This window comes from Atta colombica, unplaced genomic scaffold (genome assembly GCF_001594045.1).
Source record: "Atta colombica isolate Treedump-2 unplaced genomic scaffold, Acol1.0 scaffold100, whole genome shotgun sequence".
Taxonomy (NCBI): domain Eukaryota; kingdom Metazoa; phylum Arthropoda; class Insecta; order Hymenoptera; family Formicidae; genus Atta; species Atta colombica.
This window is the reverse complement of record NW_017259185.1, coordinates 1,012,302-1,031,214: the sequence shown is the minus strand read 5'-3', so window position 1 is coordinate 1,031,214 and position 18,913 is coordinate 1,012,302. Positions and strand designations below refer to the sequence as shown.

The 18,913-nt window shown below is 31.8% G+C and overlaps 1 protein-coding gene across 1 annotated transcript in view; it reads left to right on the top strand.

Annotated features, from left to right (window-relative positions):
* The first annotated feature begins 2,039 nt into the window (after window positions 1-2,039).
* LOC108684576 (centromere-associated protein E) overlaps window positions 2,040-18,913 on the top strand; it is a 29,779-nt gene continuing 12,905 nt past the window's right edge. Inside the window, exons 1-27 of the mRNA XM_018188969.1 lie at window positions 2,040-2,068; window positions 6,193-6,285; window positions 7,243-7,464; window positions 7,539-7,741; window positions 7,989-8,394; window positions 8,461-8,613; window positions 8,892-9,194; window positions 9,291-9,527; window positions 9,597-9,733; window positions 9,823-9,983; window positions 10,058-10,188; window positions 10,257-10,619; window positions 10,888-11,247; window positions 11,331-11,523; window positions 11,640-11,999; window positions 12,494-12,679; window positions 12,760-13,004; window positions 13,068-13,283; window positions 13,570-13,771; window positions 13,853-13,965; window positions 14,264-14,440; window positions 14,527-14,634; window positions 14,709-14,888; window positions 15,212-15,424; window positions 15,488-15,793; window positions 16,003-16,386; window positions 16,527-16,789. Coding sequence (XP_018044458.1) covers window positions 6,235-6,285; window positions 7,243-7,464; window positions 7,539-7,741; window positions 7,989-8,394; window positions 8,461-8,613; window positions 8,892-9,194; window positions 9,291-9,527; window positions 9,597-9,733; window positions 9,823-9,983; window positions 10,058-10,188; window positions 10,257-10,619; window positions 10,888-11,247; window positions 11,331-11,523; window positions 11,640-11,999; window positions 12,494-12,679; window positions 12,760-13,004; window positions 13,068-13,283; window positions 13,570-13,771; window positions 13,853-13,965; window positions 14,264-14,440; window positions 14,527-14,634; window positions 14,709-14,888; window positions 15,212-15,424; window positions 15,488-15,793; window positions 16,003-16,386; window positions 16,527-16,789 — 5,873 coding nt within the window. The 5' untranslated portion in view covers window positions 2,040-2,068; window positions 6,193-6,234. The remainder of the gene's footprint in view (window positions 2,069-6,192; window positions 6,286-7,242; window positions 7,465-7,538; window positions 7,742-7,988; window positions 8,395-8,460; window positions 8,614-8,891; window positions 9,195-9,290; window positions 9,528-9,596; window positions 9,734-9,822; window positions 9,984-10,057; window positions 10,189-10,256; window positions 10,620-10,887; window positions 11,248-11,330; window positions 11,524-11,639; window positions 12,000-12,493; window positions 12,680-12,759; window positions 13,005-13,067; window positions 13,284-13,569; window positions 13,772-13,852; window positions 13,966-14,263; window positions 14,441-14,526; window positions 14,635-14,708; window positions 14,889-15,211; window positions 15,425-15,487; window positions 15,794-16,002; window positions 16,387-16,526; window positions 16,790-18,913) is intronic.

Here is an 18,913-nt window from a genome sequence, read left to right as displayed (position 1 = left end):
TTATTTATTAATATTTATAATAAAAAAAGAATATTATAAAATATGTTTTGTTATTCCGAAACTATCTGATGAGTCAAGATACTATTAAGTATATAAGTATATAAGTTGTAATTATGAAAGAGAGAGAGCTGTTTGTTTTTATATACTTCTGCATGAAAATAAATACAGTCTTGGATTTATAGAAAAAATATAACGAAATAAGTAGGTGGCTGAAATGCAATTAAAATCAAAAAAATGCAAAAAAAATTTTTGATTATCTTTTATATTTACATCTGCTTTTATAAAAAAATTATGTTATAATAATTAAATAAAATAAGGAAATGTTGAACCTTGTAAAACTTTAAGAATTGCATTCGTCATGAAGCAAATAAAAAAATTTTTTCATTAATTATATATTTTTAATAACCGTGCATTTATTGATATTAATATGATATAACATCTTCGTTTCCCAAGATTAAACGATCTGATCTAAAAACAATTGAAACCATGATTAGGTGTGGATTTCCGATACCTAATTACGTACACCGCCATTATCATGCAATTGATCGACGAAGTCTTCAAACAAGCGGTTAGTCCTGTAAAGTTCAGTTAAGCGCTCGCTGAGAGTGTAGAAATGAAATCGTTAGTAACATCGGTTAACTAGTTTCGCGTCAGAGAGAGAGTTGATTGACTCCTTTCATTATCTTGAACCGCACAAACACTGATGGTATGGCGAAGAGATCCTATTACTGTCCAATTCTCTTACGATTCAATTGGTATGAATGTAAGAGTTAATTATAAAATTATTACTATAATTAAAATTTTAATTTTAGTTTTTGTTCATTCTTTAAAATTATTTATTGTATTATACAAAAATTAATTTTTATTTTTATTTATTTAAAAATATACAAAATATAAAAAAATAGTACATAAAAAATACTATGTTTTTCGCGTATTAAATTGATAATGTATAAAAAAAATTTTTATTGAAATTCAATTTAAAGATTTTGGCATACAGTTTTTTCAAAAGATCGATTTCTTTTTAAATGAAAAAGCATATTTCAATCAACAAAAACTAATTTGCTTAATAAAAATTCTTTTGATAATTTAATTTTTAATTATATTTAATGAATTAACATCCCATGATAAATATTGATGCAAATTTTTTACATCAAATTAATATACATTGTAAAAAATATCCATTCGTAATTGAGAATAACTACTGGACAGTTTCACAGAGTATGACGCATTCGTTGCAAAGGGGAGTGTCGTAAAATCATAATAATCTATTCATGAACTGGGGTTTATTCTGTCACAAGCTCATTCACCTCATTCACTCAGTTACATGTCCGCTATGTTACAAAATGTTTTCAAAATCATATGTACCGTATACATAAGATAAAAATATTGTCAGAGACATATCCCATTTTTGACGCGGAATGCAATCATACAATTCTCATCAACACGTGCTAAAAGTAAGCGCGTCTGTTTTCAGTCTTTATTGCTCGAAATATCGATGTGGATTTAATTCACCATCTAGTATACAATTCTCAACGTGTTATCAATATTAACACCAACATGATGTGAATTTATAACACCATGAATTTTAAATCAATTGCACCATCATGGTGTGGATTTAAAACTCATGATGTTAAATCATGATGTTAATATTTTTTAGAGTGTGGACAAATAAATTAAATGTTTACATGTCATTTGTCATTTGTCACGTGTCATGTCATTTAACGAAGATTCTTTATTGGGCAAAGAAATTCTTTCTTCTTTCTCACGATCGTTACACCATTATGCGATGAGAATCGCAAATGTGAATATTTCAAAGAACGTACCTCGAAGCTTATTTCGTTTTCTGACGGTGATAAAGCAAATATGCGCGACATATGCTATGAGTTGCATGTGTTTACTCACATGCGTATGTACGCATGAACACGAAATGCATACCCGGTTGCGGGTATTTTAACGCGTGCATTGACACACTCACCATGGTGTGAGAAGCTCGATCGATACGTGATGGGGTATAATATTCCTTTGTAATACCGTTTTTCCCTGAGGGTCTCGCAGGACTACATAATAGGTCAGTCTCATTGTAAGAAATTCTTTCGTGATCGGAATAACGCAGACTTTTATAAACGTCGAATGCGTTTTACTTTGAAACAAATCGCAAAAAATATTATCACATATCTTGTCTTGCACAATTCTAAAAACGGATCTGTTTACTGATCATTGCGGGCAATGTTCATTAGCGTTATATAATTGTATCGATTGTGCTGATGCAATATTTTAATCGAATTTTTAAATCAGATAAATAAAAATATTTTTTATATACATATATAAATATAAAATGTGTAATCTATACATGTCCCTTATTATTTTATTTTCTTATGATTTTTTTATTTTATATTTTATTTTATATTAACCTACAGACAGACCTTGCTGGTCTGTTCAAATTTAATACACGTTTACATCATCTGATCAATGATAAAAAATTTTAAAAATAAAAAAGATCTTACATTACAGATAAAGTCATTAAATATTAAAGAAACAAGTTTTTAAATAAAATAGTAAGAAAATAAATTACATGTCAAATATAAAGTCGATTGATAGAGTTAACGTAATTCACGTGATATTTTAATTTAATTAGACTGCGAATGTTGTAATCAGGTGACATTGACCATTGATCAGTAATTTCCGTAAGAAACGATTACTTCTCTTTTTTGTTCATTTCTTCTTTCTGGACTTCACGTCGGAATGATGAAATTGTGTCGATAATGCAATAAAATCCGCAAATAAACAGAGGTCGATTACAAAGGTGCTGGATAAAAATCATGACCATTAATAGAAATATTTTGAAATGTTATCAGAAATTCCAAAAGCATAAGGACTTGATATGTTATCGGAAGTTCTTGGTTGATTTTTTTAATTTTTAATACTTAGTGTGTAACAAAATCACGTGCACGATATGTCTAACATATATATGTAGCCAAGACATTTTCCATAATCTTCCATTTTTTTCTTTTGGTACAGCAAGTGATAGCGTGCCATCGGGAAATGTTATCACGGAATTAGAAGATTAGTTCTCTAAGAGTGCCTTTCTCTAAGAGAGAGAGAGAGATTTTATAATAATAAAATCTTAATTGATCTCTTAAAGTTCGTGACACATGTACAATAATGCGAAATGAGAATTGATGCGATCTGCACGTGATCAAGGATAAAGATAGACCATCCCTTATGAAACTGCGTGACCACAAATGTCCGTACATCGTTGCGTCAGACATCATATTAACTACTTTCCTCGATCGACATAATGTCGAAATCCGCGTTTTCTAATTATTCCGTGAATTTCATACACAATACGTGATTTTTATCAAAAAGAATTCGGTTTTTATGTCTTTTTATGAAATGTGAAATATCTTCGGTATCATGTTCTCGACTTTGTTCCGTTTTGATAGAAAGAGAAAAAGTGAAGAGAAACAAAAAAAGAGGAAGGAGAACAGGCGCATAAATTCCCCCACATTCTGAAAATCCATGCACAATTCTCCACGACGTGTTTATCGTCGGAACGAAATGAGAAGAGAGAAAAGACGATACTCGTTGACCCACGAAGCCATAGTCTGCAAAAAAACCCACTTGTCAGATATAGGCAGACACGATTTGAACTGCTTCGATCGCTGCCCCTTAATGAGGTCTCATAGCGGAAATTTCATGGAAGGAAAAAAAAAAGAAAAAGATTCCACAACAAATTTGAATACCATAATAAACTTACGTACGTTTCTCGCTCATTAGAACAACTTCGAACGACTTTCTTATGTGGCTATCAACATGAGAACCGCGAGTGATCAGATTCAAAAATTGATTATCTTCCTCTTTCGTAAAAAAAAAAAAAAAAAAAAAAAAAGACTCATGTGAGATATAATAAATGAAGATGCCTCTCCAGTCTGGGTCGCCATTGATACCGAAGTTTTGTACTTTGAGTCAGACATTTCCGCACTTCATTTGTCACTCGTATGACGAATACGATTATCTGAAATTATTGTTGATCTCAAAGTCCAATGTTAAATTACGCTTGCAGCATGTGCATTTCCAACAAACGGAACGTATTTTTATAAATGTGCACGTTTAAGTTGGTCAATACTATAACGGAGTGCCAAAAAGAGATATTTGTGCTCTCCTACTGTAAACAATTTTTTTTGATCAAATAAATATTAAGGAACGATATCAAACAAATGTTTGTATCGTTAGTAACTCTTTACTGATAACATAAACTTTAATTTTTTCCTCAATAATAGAAATCGAGAAATAAAGCAAATTTTATTATTGTTCCAAATTATATAAAAATCTCAAAAAATTTTGATATACTTGTCAAAGCTTCAACAACAAATTTTTACCGTATTAAAAGTCGAATTGTATTTTACTTATTTTTTTTTTACAGATTTAAATTTATCAAAAATTCTTTTAAAGACTTCAATTATAGGTGGAGCGTTAATAAAAAAGATATAAGTTAGTGGAAAAGTCGAGTATGCCATATCATTAAATGATTGAAAAACTCTAGATTTTCAACATTGTACAAATCCCATAGTGAAATAATCTGTTCCTAGCTGTTTGCTTTCTCTCGTTTTTTATGTCTTTTCTACGGAGGAAATCGGATCCCTTTTTCGAGGAGAAGCCCCGAACTCTAGCCCGTGTCTAATTTTTATCTTCCCTACGAAGGGCTTCTAGTATCTAGCATCTGAGCGAATAGGAAGTAGAAGAAGCTCGCGCCACTGCCAGGCACTGAATGGCACCAATCAATATATGCCCAACCTGGTCCGCCAGGATCATCAGCAAACACCACTACTGGCTTGATTTCCCAAAATGAAAACTTCCTATGTACGACTTCAAGTTGTCACGATAATTTAAATATGCCACGTAAATCGGCGATACTTCCACTGGATAACGTCATTCTAACATAGACTTTACCCCATTGATCGTAGGTTAATGAAAATTCTGCAGGTTCATCCCAATAAGTTTTCGAAGCGTTCAATAACGCGAAAATCAATCACAAGTTACTCTTGTCATATTAATTATCATTTGCGTCATGAAAAAATGTTTACATGTTAACGGAAATTTTTTTAAAAACTGTTGTTTCCAAATCACATTTTTTTGCGATAAAGACTACTATTTGAAATGGACGTATAAAATCTATTGAAAACTTGTTAGAAGCCTTAGACTTCATAAAATTTATGATGTCTTATCGTGATAATAATAATTTATTGCCGAGTTTTTTAAAATAATTGTAACGATATGAAGAGTGAAGTAGTCAATCGATTCTGTATAGGTATCTCGCAATGGTCCGTGGCGCGTCCAGCAGCTATTCATTCGTGCGATCGTAGGCGGTTATTAACACCCCATGAGAATTTAACACTTGGGCTAATAACCGCTGCGAGATAAACTGCAAGTCTGGTAATTCATGCATCAACATTGCGTTTCATCAACGATATACAGTCAGGAAACTAATTGTTCGGATAGTGCGTCATTATATCAATGATTTCTTCAAAGTGTGACAACATTACACTGGAAAAGAGTTTGATTGCAACATCTAACTTTGACAGTAGTTAGTGGTCCTCTTATTTATAATAAATTAGATATTATCTCAATAATATGCATTTCAAAACAATGCGATAGAGATAAAACAACGGTGGAGATAAAACATAGAAAATGTTTAGAACCTCTCTTCGTCAATTTGTTTCGTCTTCGTGCGATAACGGCGTATTTTGATAGCAAAAACAAGCTGACCTAGCATAATTATAAATGTGTTCAAAATGTTGAAAAGCATATCGACGCCTGGCGGCGGTCGCGGGTTCAATTATTAGGAACTATAGTTCAATTATTAGGAACTATACAAAAAATCAAACTGAACAGATGCAGATTAATCTTGTTGTTTTATCAGCTTAATTAGTTAATATATCCGACAAAGTATCTCAAATGAGAAAAAAATTCTGTAATCAGGGCAATTACGATAAGCTTGGGCGCGTTAAAAATTCAGCAGAATAGCAATTACAGAATTTTCTCTACAGAAAAAAAAGATACAGGAAATACAGAAAGTATTTAAATTAATACTTAGAAGGCACAGATTGCACTCGAGTATAAAGTTTTCGATTAAAATAGAAATATAAAAATAACATATTGCTTATTAATCCAAAGGAATTATGTGTGTTGCAGCCAGTTTCGAAAGGAACTCCTCAATTATCGGCACGAGGACAGATGGAGAGGCGGCGGCCACCGTTTCTCAGAGCTTCTACCAAAACCAAGGAGGTAAAAAAAGAACAATACATTATAAATGCGAGCACGTTCTATAGAATCACATGTTCTATAGAAAAACTAGAGAAACTTGTGAACGTTTTAAAAACTATATATAGAATATATTATATATAGGATGAAAAAAATGTTTTTCGTAATTTAGATATAATTAAATTAATTAAAAATATTTTATTGTCTCTTTGTCATCATATTATATATCTATATCCAATTATATTATTATCAACATTAATATACAAAAGCATTCTCAATTTCAATAATAAAATATAAAATAATACACGTGATCAAATATGATGTGGAACAAACACACAGTTATTGCAATTTAAAATTACATTTTGTATTAGAAATCAAAATTAGTTAACTAAAATTAGTTTAATTTAAAATAAAATTTTATTTATCAATTCAATTTTATAAAATTTTCATATAGTAACGTGTGTTAATAAAAAAATTCTATCTACATATAATTTTCACGGTGGAGCAATTGATTACGCCAATGAATGTGACGTCATCATTGCCATAACAACTCGTAATAAACAATAAACAGGATTCTAACCAAGTTTGAAGATGCACATGATTTCGCGTGTGCTTTTATTACACCATCCCTTTATATTTTTATTACATATTTGTATAAATTATTAAGATAATATTTATATACATAATATTAAAAATAATTGTTGATAACATTGAATTAGGATAAATTTTAACTTTGAAAAATAATTTTGAATGAAAATCTATAATAAAAAAAATAAATAAATTTTTATTAACAATATGTTTTATTTTGTACGTATACAATTCCTATCGCTTTATTATTTTTTTTCATATTGAATTAACAAAAAAATTGAATTTAATTCTGATACGAGAATGAAATATTATATAAAAGCATTTTTAATCGAATAAAAATAGAACATTATTTTATGACAATGTAAAGTACAGTAGAAAATTATGTATGTACAGACGGAACGAAGCAGTGGAAGTAAGATGGATTCTGCACGCAGCGGGGGTGCTATAGAAGAACAAAATAGTGATGAAGATCTATCGCCAGACGCTTTAGTCAGACAAAATTATGAGCTCCGTCATCGTTTGGAAGAGGAGACCGCGAGTTACAAAAGACGTTTGGATACATATCGGCAGGCTCAACAACATCAAGCTGCTCTCGTCTCACGGTTACAAGCTAAAGCAAGTATCGTTGATCTTTTTTTATTAAACATAGATTCATTGGCGACAGCAAGTAACAATTGAAGATCCTTTAGGTTCTGCAGTATAAACAGAGGTGTTCGGAACTCGAGAATCAAATGGCAGAAACAATTCCGTGCGACACTAGTAAACCATCGACAGCCACAGTATCGTCCACTACTGTGCTTGAAGCTGCCCATCAGACTCTACGGGATATACGCGAGGAGCAAATTCACGACTTGGATACTGCTTTGAAAAAACTCGGAGATGAACGACGAAAGTATGTAGAAATATCATAAATTGGGAGTAAACAAATTTTTTTTTTGTAAAGGTTCATAGAAAATATTTTAGAATTTGCAGGATATTATTATGAAGGAATTTATATAGAAATTTCCATAAATTCCAAATATAATAATTTTGAAGATCATTTACCGACTTTCTGATATAAATTAATTTTAAGCATCCCTAAATAAAATAGGTATATAGAATCGTGCTACATTTTGAAGACATCTTTTATTCTGCTGTAGATGCGAAGAACTTTTGCAACTAAACGCGTCTCTGAAGGATCAACTTGAAGAATCTCATCAAACAAATGAGGCGTTAACCAATGATTTGCAAAAGCTAAGCAATGACTGGGATATATTGAGAGACGAGTTGGCTATTAAGGAAGAGGAATGGAAGGAAGAAGAACAAGCATTCAATGAATATTACATCTCTGAGCATAATCGATTACTCAACTTATGGCGTGATGTTGTTTCTGTTAAAAGATTGTTCGCAGAAATGAAATCTACTACGGAAAGGGATTTGGCCAAAATACGGAATGAAATTATTGCATCGTCTAATGAAATGACATCGGCGTGCAATAGTACGAATTTTACTATGAAGCTTCAAGCAAGTGCGGCGCAATCCACAGTAAGACTATTCTACAATTATGTTGATAATTGTATATAATTTATTTGTTGTGGAAATTTTACGTTGTTGCTATACGTCTTATTTTAGCCGTCCCAAAGAATACAACAGGAAGAGGAACAAGCTGTGACAATTTTAAAAACAGAGATTGCAGCACTCAAGCAACAACACGCTGCCTATCAACACGAAATTCGTACTAAAGATGATCGAATAGATCAGTTTATTCGAGAAATTCGCAATTTAGTGAGCATCGATTTTACTTCAAATTTAATCTTTCGGTACCATTCCTGGTGTGACATACCGAGCAATTTTTACTTTGTTATGCTATAACTTTTATTAAAGATATGTACAATTGCTTGTTACCATTATATTCCTCGATGACTGACATTAAAAAAAAATTTGTTAATAATATATCAATTTTTCAAAAAACGATGTTTTTTTATAATATCTAGATAAATACATGACAAAACATATAAAGTGGCACCTAATAAGATTTTAACAGCATATTTTTCGATATGTAGGAGGAAAGATGTAGCGTTTCTGAGGCGGCAGTAACTCAAACTGGGCGCATGCAGGAAGATATTGAGGTGCTGGAATCTGCATTACGAGACATCGCACATGCCGTGATTCAGGATGCTGAAAGCCGAGACGCCGATGCTAAGCAGACATCCCCGCATATCCATCTGTCGCCCAGTGCACTGATGCAGCAGAGATCGCCAAAGAGAAGCACGCGAAGTAACACTATACCAGCATTGGCTGAAAGTACATTAAGCGCGGTACGAGCGGCTCTGCAGAAATATCAATTAACGATACGCGAGTTACAGGTATATACATTGTCTTATAAAAAAAAAAATAATGAAGTTTTACGTTACTCGTTGTATGATTAGATTTATGCTCTATTCACGAATTTTTTGTATTAGATAAAATCACAAACGAACAAGGAACAGATCCTAGCAATGCGCAAACAGTGCGATGCCGCGGAGGAAAATGCTCAAACGTTAAATACCAAAGTTGCGGAATTGATTTCTCAGTTAGATATATGCCGTTCGCAATGCACACAGCTGGATCAAGAGAAGGACATGCTGCAGAAAAGTCTCGATACTGTGAAATTGGAGAAAAATGCATTGGATAAGAATAAAGTAGAACTTAATAGCACGGTAGGATTTAAATTATTCATTAATTTTGTTTGCATAATTGTTGATATTTCACTAAAATTTTTGTTACAGTTGGAGGCCCTTAGAAACAATTACGAAAAACTTCAGAAGACCCATAATAAATTACAAAAATTGTGTGACAACTTGGAAGATGAAAAGTTATATTTACAAACTGAGCTTGGTAGAATATCAGAAGATGCTGACTTAAAGTAAATAAATTGATTTTAATAAGCATTTTATGTACGTCATTTGTTTCAATTCTATCACAAATTCAAATCTATCACAAAATTATTTCCAGAGAATTAAGTTTACGTTCGGAAGAGGATAGATGCAGTAAAATGAGAGAAGAGCTTTTGACACTGCGAGAAGATTTGAATAAAGCTCATCTTGCCAAGGACATGTTGGAACAGCAGAAATTAGAAACCGATGGATTAATCTCTCAAATCGAAAAAAGCAAAGGTATTCGATGTTCCCATTTATAAATTATGACCTTTAAATAAATTATAAACGTCTCACGTAAATAATTTAATTAGGCGATCTTGAGTTGGAATTGGAACGTATACTGTTGGAAAAATCAGATGTACAGGAAATTTTGATAAAAATGGAAGCGATGTGCTCTAATCATGAGCAGGATAAGCAAAGATTGCAAGAAGAATTGAAAAAGGTAACATTATCATCAAATCTAACATTATTAGTAATCTATGTTTGGTGTTAATTATAGATTTATTGTAGATAACAGACGAAAAAAATAAACTTGCAAGTCAGTGTATCGATCAACAAGGTGATCTCAATTCATTGAGAAAAGAATTGCTGCAAGCTGAACAAACTCGACTTGACATAGAATCTGAAAAGATTACATTGAATGAAAAGATTAAATTTCTGGAGATAGAAAAGGAGAAAGTAGAGATGGAATTAGGTCAAGTGACTCGCGAACGCAGCGATTTAAGTAATCAATTGTCGGTCTTGGCGCGAAAGAAAGAGACATTAAATGAGGAGCTCATGAGACTTAGACAAAGATTAGAACAATCTAATGAAATGAATGCACGAATAAACAGAAACTTGAAAGATCTTGTGAAAGATAACGAAGAAAAACAGGTAAGAAAGATGATTTAACTTACTTTACTTAATACATGCTATTAATATTAATTAATAACTAATTAATTAATTAATTAATATTGTTACATCGCTTCCTTATATGCCAAAAATGATACAATTAAAAAAATATGTCAATATTTTTTTATTAGACAATAATTTTCTATCAAATGATTTTTTCCTTTTTTGAAAAACTTATTCTTTTTTAGTTGTTATTTTTGAAACAAAACAGTGATATGTCAAAACAATAAGGTAGATTTTTTTTATATAGGTACTCTTGGAAACAAATGAAAAGGAATTCCAAAGATTGCAAGAGCAGCTTGCGTCAATGCGCACTGAGAAGGAAATATTAGAAGGAGTATTGTTTGATACACAAACCAATTTGGAAGCTACGCATGTTAAGAAAACACAGTTAGAGAAGGAGCAAAAAGAGTTATTAATAAAACAAGAAAATTTTAAAGGACAGGTAACGCGACTAACGAAAGAATTGGATAATAGTGAAAAACGTGCGCAAGACATCAAACAATCACTTACGCAACAGAGTGGTGATCAGATCGCAGAATTTCAACAAATTATATCTAATATGAAGAGACAGTCGGAAGACAGCATAAAGAAGATAAACGATGAAAAAGTATTTAATTAACTATTTATGGAATTTTAAGATTTTCTATCATGTTTCTTCTAATACGTTCATTCGTTGTTTATTATCTTTAGGAGCAAGTAAAAATAAGTTTAGAGAAACGGTTGCAACAATCTTTATCACAAGTGGAGGGAGAGAAAAATGAAGAAATCAATCAACTGCAACAACGAATAGAAGAATTGCAGCAACACATAGAGAATTTGTGTAAGCAGCATGAGGAAGCACTTCTTAGAGCCGAAAATGATAAACAACAGGCACTTTTAATAGGTGTGTACTTTTTTTTTAATACTCTAAATCAAGCCTTAATTATCTTTATAAAATATTTTCAGTATACAACAATATTATAAATCAATATAATTTAAATATATTTAAATTTGTTATAGCTCATCACGACCAACAGGCATTAATCGAAAAGATTGATACTATTATGCGTGAATTAGAAGAAGAAAAGAACACCTTAGAACGTGTTAAGAGAGAGGCCGCAGCACGTGCCGAGCAAGAACGAAATAATACAAATCAACTCCGCGATGAATTAAATCGTCTCAAAACAAAATTAGACGAGACAAAGTTGAAGGCTAACGAAGAAAAAATGAAGCTCGACTTAAAAATAGAAGAGCTCTGGAAAGAACGGGAATCCACACAGCGAGAGGTAGAAGAATTACAAGTTCAATTACACATGACGGAGGATAAAGTTGATGGATTGCAAAATCAGCTTCACGATACTATTAGAAAACTCAAAGATGGTAATACACTTTCTTCTTTAAAGTTTTATTTCTCGATTTGTAGTTGTCTTATATTCAATTCTATCAATATATATTAACCTTAATCTCGATTTATTTTAGTCTTTATGTTTTTCTAATTCTTAGAAAAGAATCATAAAGAGAAAGAGAAAAAGAGAGATAAAAACTATAAAATTCAGATTAAAGTTTATCTACATTGGTAGAAATAGACATTAACCTTTAACCGCTATACTACGGGAACAACACACTTGGGTATACCCAATCCAATTCTTTTTTGTTTGATTGTTTATGATTTTCATAAAAATGGACATATTATAAAAATGTTTCTCAATCAAAACAATGAAAGAAACATAATGGTACCAAGTTAAATAAATGTACTTTTATTAATAAAAAAAAGTTATAAGCAATGAAAAAAGCATTGAAAAAGCATTAGAAAAAAATCCAAGTTTTCAAATTTAAAAAATTTAAGAGTTAATCAACTTATTATTTTATTGCAGCTGACAACGTTAATGAGACAATGCGCAAAGACTTAGTTGATGTACGAAGACAATTAGCGGATACCACGTATGAGAAAGAAAAATACAACAACAGTAACAAAGAATTGCGGGAACACGTTAAGCAAATTGAGAGCGAAAGAAGGGAACAGGGAAGAACATTGGAGGAGTCATATCAGAAAATAGCAAGTCGGTATTATTTTTTTTCGTAGATATATAAACATATTTGATAATTCAGAATAGTTAAATGTTAAAATATACGCGTTTAGCATTGGAAGACGCGAAAGCGACCATGGATGTCGAGAGGACACGTCTGCAAGCACAAGTACGCGACATGGAACGAGAAGCATTACAAATGCAGCAGCAACTTCGCTTCACGCAAGATGAGCTGCAGAAATGCCATGAGAACAATGCTCAAGCTCAAAATGAAGAGAAGGAACTGCAGGCCAGATTAGCTAACGAGATTGAGGAGAGAGAACGAATACAATTGCAATTGCATCAAGTTAAGAAACAGGTGAAGAAATGCGCATCTTCTTCCTTCACTTCTTCAGTTAATAGGTGAATTTCGTTGTCGCAGGTAGTCGACTTGGATAACAGTTTGGAGGTTACGCGACAAGAACTTGGAAAATTACGCGGGCGAGCAGATGAAGAGGATGAAAGATGGCGTGCACGAGAACAAGAATTGCTGGTCCGGCTCGAGGATAGCCGCTGTCGCGAAAGAAAATTGGAAGATCAGAAACATAATCTAGAGGTTTGCTTGGCCGATGCCACGCAGCAACTTCAAGAGCTGAAGGTATTTTCGAGAAAGATGGAGATGTTTTTTCGTTCTGAAACCTTAACTGATATTCGCGAGTTCGTTGTACTTAACATTAATGTATCTTTGCTTAAATTAACATAATTGAAAAACATGATTTTTTTTTTATTTTAAAGATTAGAATCCAAGAAATAAGATTATGTAACTTAAAAATTATTTAAAATTTCGAAAAGCATTTATAAATAATTTTTCACAACGTAATTGAAAAAAATGTTCAGATTCATTGAAATATTGATTAGGATAAAAAATGTATTTCTAATCTCAGGCGCGCCTTGGAGGATCCGAAGGCAGGGTAAGAGCTCTCGATGCGCAACTATCGCAATTGGAGACTGCTAAAAAGGAAGTAGAACAGAAATTGAGCAGTGTAGGTTCCACGCTCCGCCGTATCGCCGGTATACAAATGGATGGAAGCGTAAACATTCCATTTAAATTGATGAGCCCTTCGAGAAGATGGAGCCCAGCGCGTGGTAAAAAAAAAATTTTTTTTGATATAATATATTATCATTCCTACATAATATTCAATTGATATATAACATAATTTGATCAAGCACAAGATCATGGTGACACTAGCAGAGATATTATACTGGATGTTGATCCCGAAGCCGTTAGAAAGGGAATACGATCACTTATGCAACAAGTTGCCCAAATTGAACGCGAGAGGGTACGTTTAGCTTTGACAATTACACCGAAACAACAATTTTGCCGAAGTATCTAAAGATACAGATTTGAAAATAATTTTATTGGACCATTAAAACATTTAGGAATATTGCAAAAAGTTTTGATATTCTAGCGATCAGTTTGAGAGAGTATCCAAAATAATTATTTTGATAATTCAAAAATTATTTTTAAATCTGTAGCTAGCTAAAATTTTAGAAATATCTCGACAATATCGTACTTTCCGTGATAAATAAGTGAATATATTACATTGATTTATTATAATAAAATCTATAATATTATAGGACGATTACAAAACAGAATTGTGTAGTTTAAAGAAACAACTGAAAGAGTCTCAAGAAAATCAAAGCAGCACAGATGTAAAAGTCAACAATCTTCTGACTAACCTTCGCACGCTTCAAGAAGAGAAAAAATCTGTGGAAGCAAAACTAACTCAAACACAAACTGGCTATCAAGCACAGGTATCTTTTACTTAGTAAAATATAGACATGTGTTTTGTATGTGTCTTCTAAAGAAAAAAGAATAAATATTTTCATTTATTTTTTAGCTGGCTGCATTTCAACAAAAGACGGAAGAGTGCGAAAAATTATGCGAAAAGCTTACAACCTTAGAAATAAAGATGAGCGCCGAATCGGACGAGAAATCCCAGTACGAGGTACAATCTAGAAGAAAAATTCTCACAATCGCTACATACAATTTTTCAGTGCATATAATTTTATGTTTGTTTAGGATAAATTAGAGAAAATTAAACAAGAATTGAACAGATTGGAAACAGAAAAGCGTAATCTTCAGAAAGAAGTTCGTCACAGCGATTCTCGCGCAACAGAGATGGAACTGCACAGAATGTCTTTAGACGGCGATCTCCAAAGATTGCAAATGATGTTGCAAGAAAAAGAAGCGCATATTCAAGTAAGATGGAAATATTTTCAATTAGCGTTTTAATTGTCTACAGCATATTTCTATATTTTAATAAGAGCGTAATATTTGAATCAGTACATTAATTATGACAATTAGAAGACAATGATTTATTCATATCTCACTTTTATCGATAATTGCACGTATATATATTCCTAAGATTTTATAATATATATAAGATAAATTAATAATGTTAAATTTATGTAAATTATGTTAAATGCACGTATTTATCGATAAAAATAAAGTGAATCGATATCGACAGTTTTTAGAACTTAAACGTAAATTTTATTAATGCTTTATTAATGTTTTTTTTTTAGAAATTACAGGATCGCTTTGACACGCAAAATCGTACCATGGCAGGTTTAGAGGAACGTTGCGCCTCATTAAAATCTACTATAGAACAATTAAAATTATCATTAGAGAAAGCGTCTGCTACGGAAACCGAACTCAAGAGTGAAATAAATCTGTTACGGCAGAATATAATGGAGGTTACGACTTCCTCTCAAAGTAACAATGAGAAGCTTAAACAGGTAAGACGTTGTTAATGAAAGCTTCTTTTTTCTTAAATTGTAAATCTATGTATCTTATTTCAGCTACAGAAACAACTTTCGAACACCGAGAATGATCGTAGAATATTATCTGAACGCTTGGAAACGGCTCAACAATCCTTGAGCAATTTAAAGCATACCAATCAATCACTAATTGATCAAAATACACGGCTACAAAATGAGCTAGCCAATAACGAAGTACAGCGATCAGCTTTAGAGTCGCAATTAAGATTGTCTACGTGGCCACCAGAAAGTGGTGCGACTAAGGATGAAGATCTATTACGTCAATTGCAAACTGCTCAAAGAGAAAGGAGTGAGATGAAAGGAAAAGTAGAGGCTCTTAACGACAAAGTAAGCATACTTTGTAGACAAATGTTGCAAAAATCAAAATATAAGTCTATTTATTGTTGCTAAGATTTTTGATCTCACTTTTATTTATCAAAATATTTATTTCATTTTGAGTCTAATAAGTATACACTAGTTTTTTTATCTACAAAGAACAGATCTTAAATACAAAAAAATTGAACTTTCTATATTTACAAAATATATTTTGTAATTAGGTGAAGCTATTAGAAGCTGACAAACGTAATTTAGAACGTCAAATTGCTGCGAGTAAGACTAGTATTCGAAGTAAGAGTTACGAACGTCCGGAGAAAGCGCATATAGAACTCCTGGGCACTAGTTACAGTCTTGACAATTTGGAGCATGAAAATAGAGAACTGAGATTGAAGATACGCAAATTGGAGACTCAATTAGCGGAGAAGGAGGCCGAACTTATACGCGTGAAATCAACTTACATGCATTCCTCTCATTCGTTATTGGATATGAGTCGAGATAGATGCGGTGAATTAGAACGGATCAGAGCCGCGCAACTGCAAGCCGAAAAATTATTAGAGGCAAGAGAACAGAGCCATCGTCAGCAAGTGTCGCGTTTGGAAAATCAGGTATATATTTTATACATATTTATATTGTTTCGTTATATTATTTATTTTAAATATTTTTATTGCAGTGAATAATACGCAAATAATCTATCGTCATTTAATGATTATGAATTCATATAAATAAAATGCAAATTTTTTGATAGATACAACTGTTGCGAGAACAACTCAATCAGGAGATAAAGCGCAGGCAATTGTACGTTTTACGGAGCTCACGAGCCGGTAGAGAGATGCAACAATTGCGACAAGCGTTGGGCGACTCTTTAAGAACCGTGGCTCAAGATCCGTCATTGGATGCAGTATTATTGGAGCACGAAGCGCGTAAATTGGACTCTACTGTGACGAGTACTGCTAGCTTACCACCGTCATTAGCTTTACCTGCCCCACCGTCTTACAGATCCAGCACTCCGTCACAACTAAAATAATATAAGAAGTAATTGTGGACTGAACTTTCTTTGCAAACTGCCAGTATACATATATCAAGCGCAGTACTTATATATTCTAAGTGCAGTACTTGTACTACACTCGGATATTTATATCAATATATGAGTACTTACTAATTCATATTTCTCGAGAATATGGAATATAATTAACTCTCGCGTATATTGTTCAGTGAGTGTTCGAGCATTGCTATCAAAATCATTATAAAAAGCATATATATCGCGATGAATCCATAGCACTTCTTGATACGACAATCGTGGATTTTTCGATAACTGTACTTCATTTTATACAATTTTTTTATATACATTAAATGTATTGAATTTTTAACGATTTTACTTTATACGAATTTTATGCTTCCAATAATTATATTGGAGATTCAGGCATATTTCATATAGTTTATTAATACGTGAATGAAATATGTGAAAGTTTTTGTGATATGTACACTTTACAAGAGTATTTAGCTAAATTAATAGTGATAATTGCAACTTTGTTTCACTACCTCAATTCTTGTCTACCTGTTATAAAGAAATTATTGCATAAAAGTTTAATATTCAACAATTAGTAAACATTAAAAAAATCATTCTCTATAATTTATCATTTCATTAAAATTCTATCTAAAAAATATATATTAACATATAAAAGTATTTAATATTCTCTTCAAAAAAGGATATATTAATGTATAAACTATTATTATTTAATATTCTTAACAAAGACTTTACAACAAATAAGTATTAACATAAATTGAGTATCACAACTAGTTCACAATCCATTGATATTGTTACTGACCAATTTAAACTTTCGAATTAATTTAATTTAGATATTAACACAATATATTCACTTTGTGACAGATATTCGTATTGAAAGAGTAAAGCGTACAAGGCGCTGATGATTCACATAACAAGAAGTGCTTTTGTAAAAGTAGGCGGCGACAGTAAAGAGAAAAGATGCTATGTTTTATTTAGTCTCGTTCTGAGACCAAAGTAAATCAGCAAACAAGAGAGCATTGTAGAGATACGCTTTCGATTATCAGATAGATATAAAGTCACTGAGTACATTTACTAACGTCAAGTGTACAAACGTAAACGTAGAGAACGGTGTGCTATAAAAAGGAGCGAACTTCAAAAGTATACAGACATAGATGACAGCGAGACGGACTGTGTCTGTTCTTTATTATTGAGAATATAGACATCCAGTCCTGCAAATGTAGCCTAAAATGTAATTTGCCTCGGTTGAGCCGTCTAACTTGTGATGCGGAATGACCGAAAGCTTAAGGAAAATATATCATATTTATTTTAACTTCGCGCGTCTATGGCGCACAATTTGCTCGGGTAAGAAATTTCAAAGAAAATTGATCGTCAGAGGAAACTTTAAATTGACTCGATTATTCGTAACAATTATCCGCCCATTACAAAAATCTAATTTAATATTTCAAAATCATCATTTTAATTACTTATTTTGAGTATTGAAAGCAATGAACAATACTTTTATACAATACTTTTAACACCCAAAATACTTAATCACTACCTTCCAATATTAAAATTTTACAAGTGATGAGGAAATCTAAAAATTTAACACTGGAGGATAATGATTAATTACTTATTTAAGACTAAAAGCATTTTATTATTCAATGCTTTTAATACCTAAAATATGTAATTTTTAATATTAAATTGACCAATATTAAATTAGATTTCTGCAAGGAAAAAGCGATCTTCTCGGCGAAATCTATATTTCTTTTTTTTTTTTAATCAAATATATCACATCAAATGTATCCCATCTCAAATTTATGAATCAAAGATTATCATCATGATATACTGATCGCGAATGTATTTTCACGCTGCGTTTAATTAAAACGCCAAAGAATTTATTGAAAAAGCTTTTTTTAGAGGAGTCATGTAGGAATATTATATGTATGTTGTAATATCGTTAAACCGTGTTTTATATTCACGTTCACATTTTTAGAAATATATATACATATATATAGTAGCAAATCTTGAAAATATCATTGTTATGGCATTAAGTTATATATTTGAAATTAAATATCACTCACTACTATCGCACGTTCCAATTGTCTTTTCTTTTCATGTAGTCACCT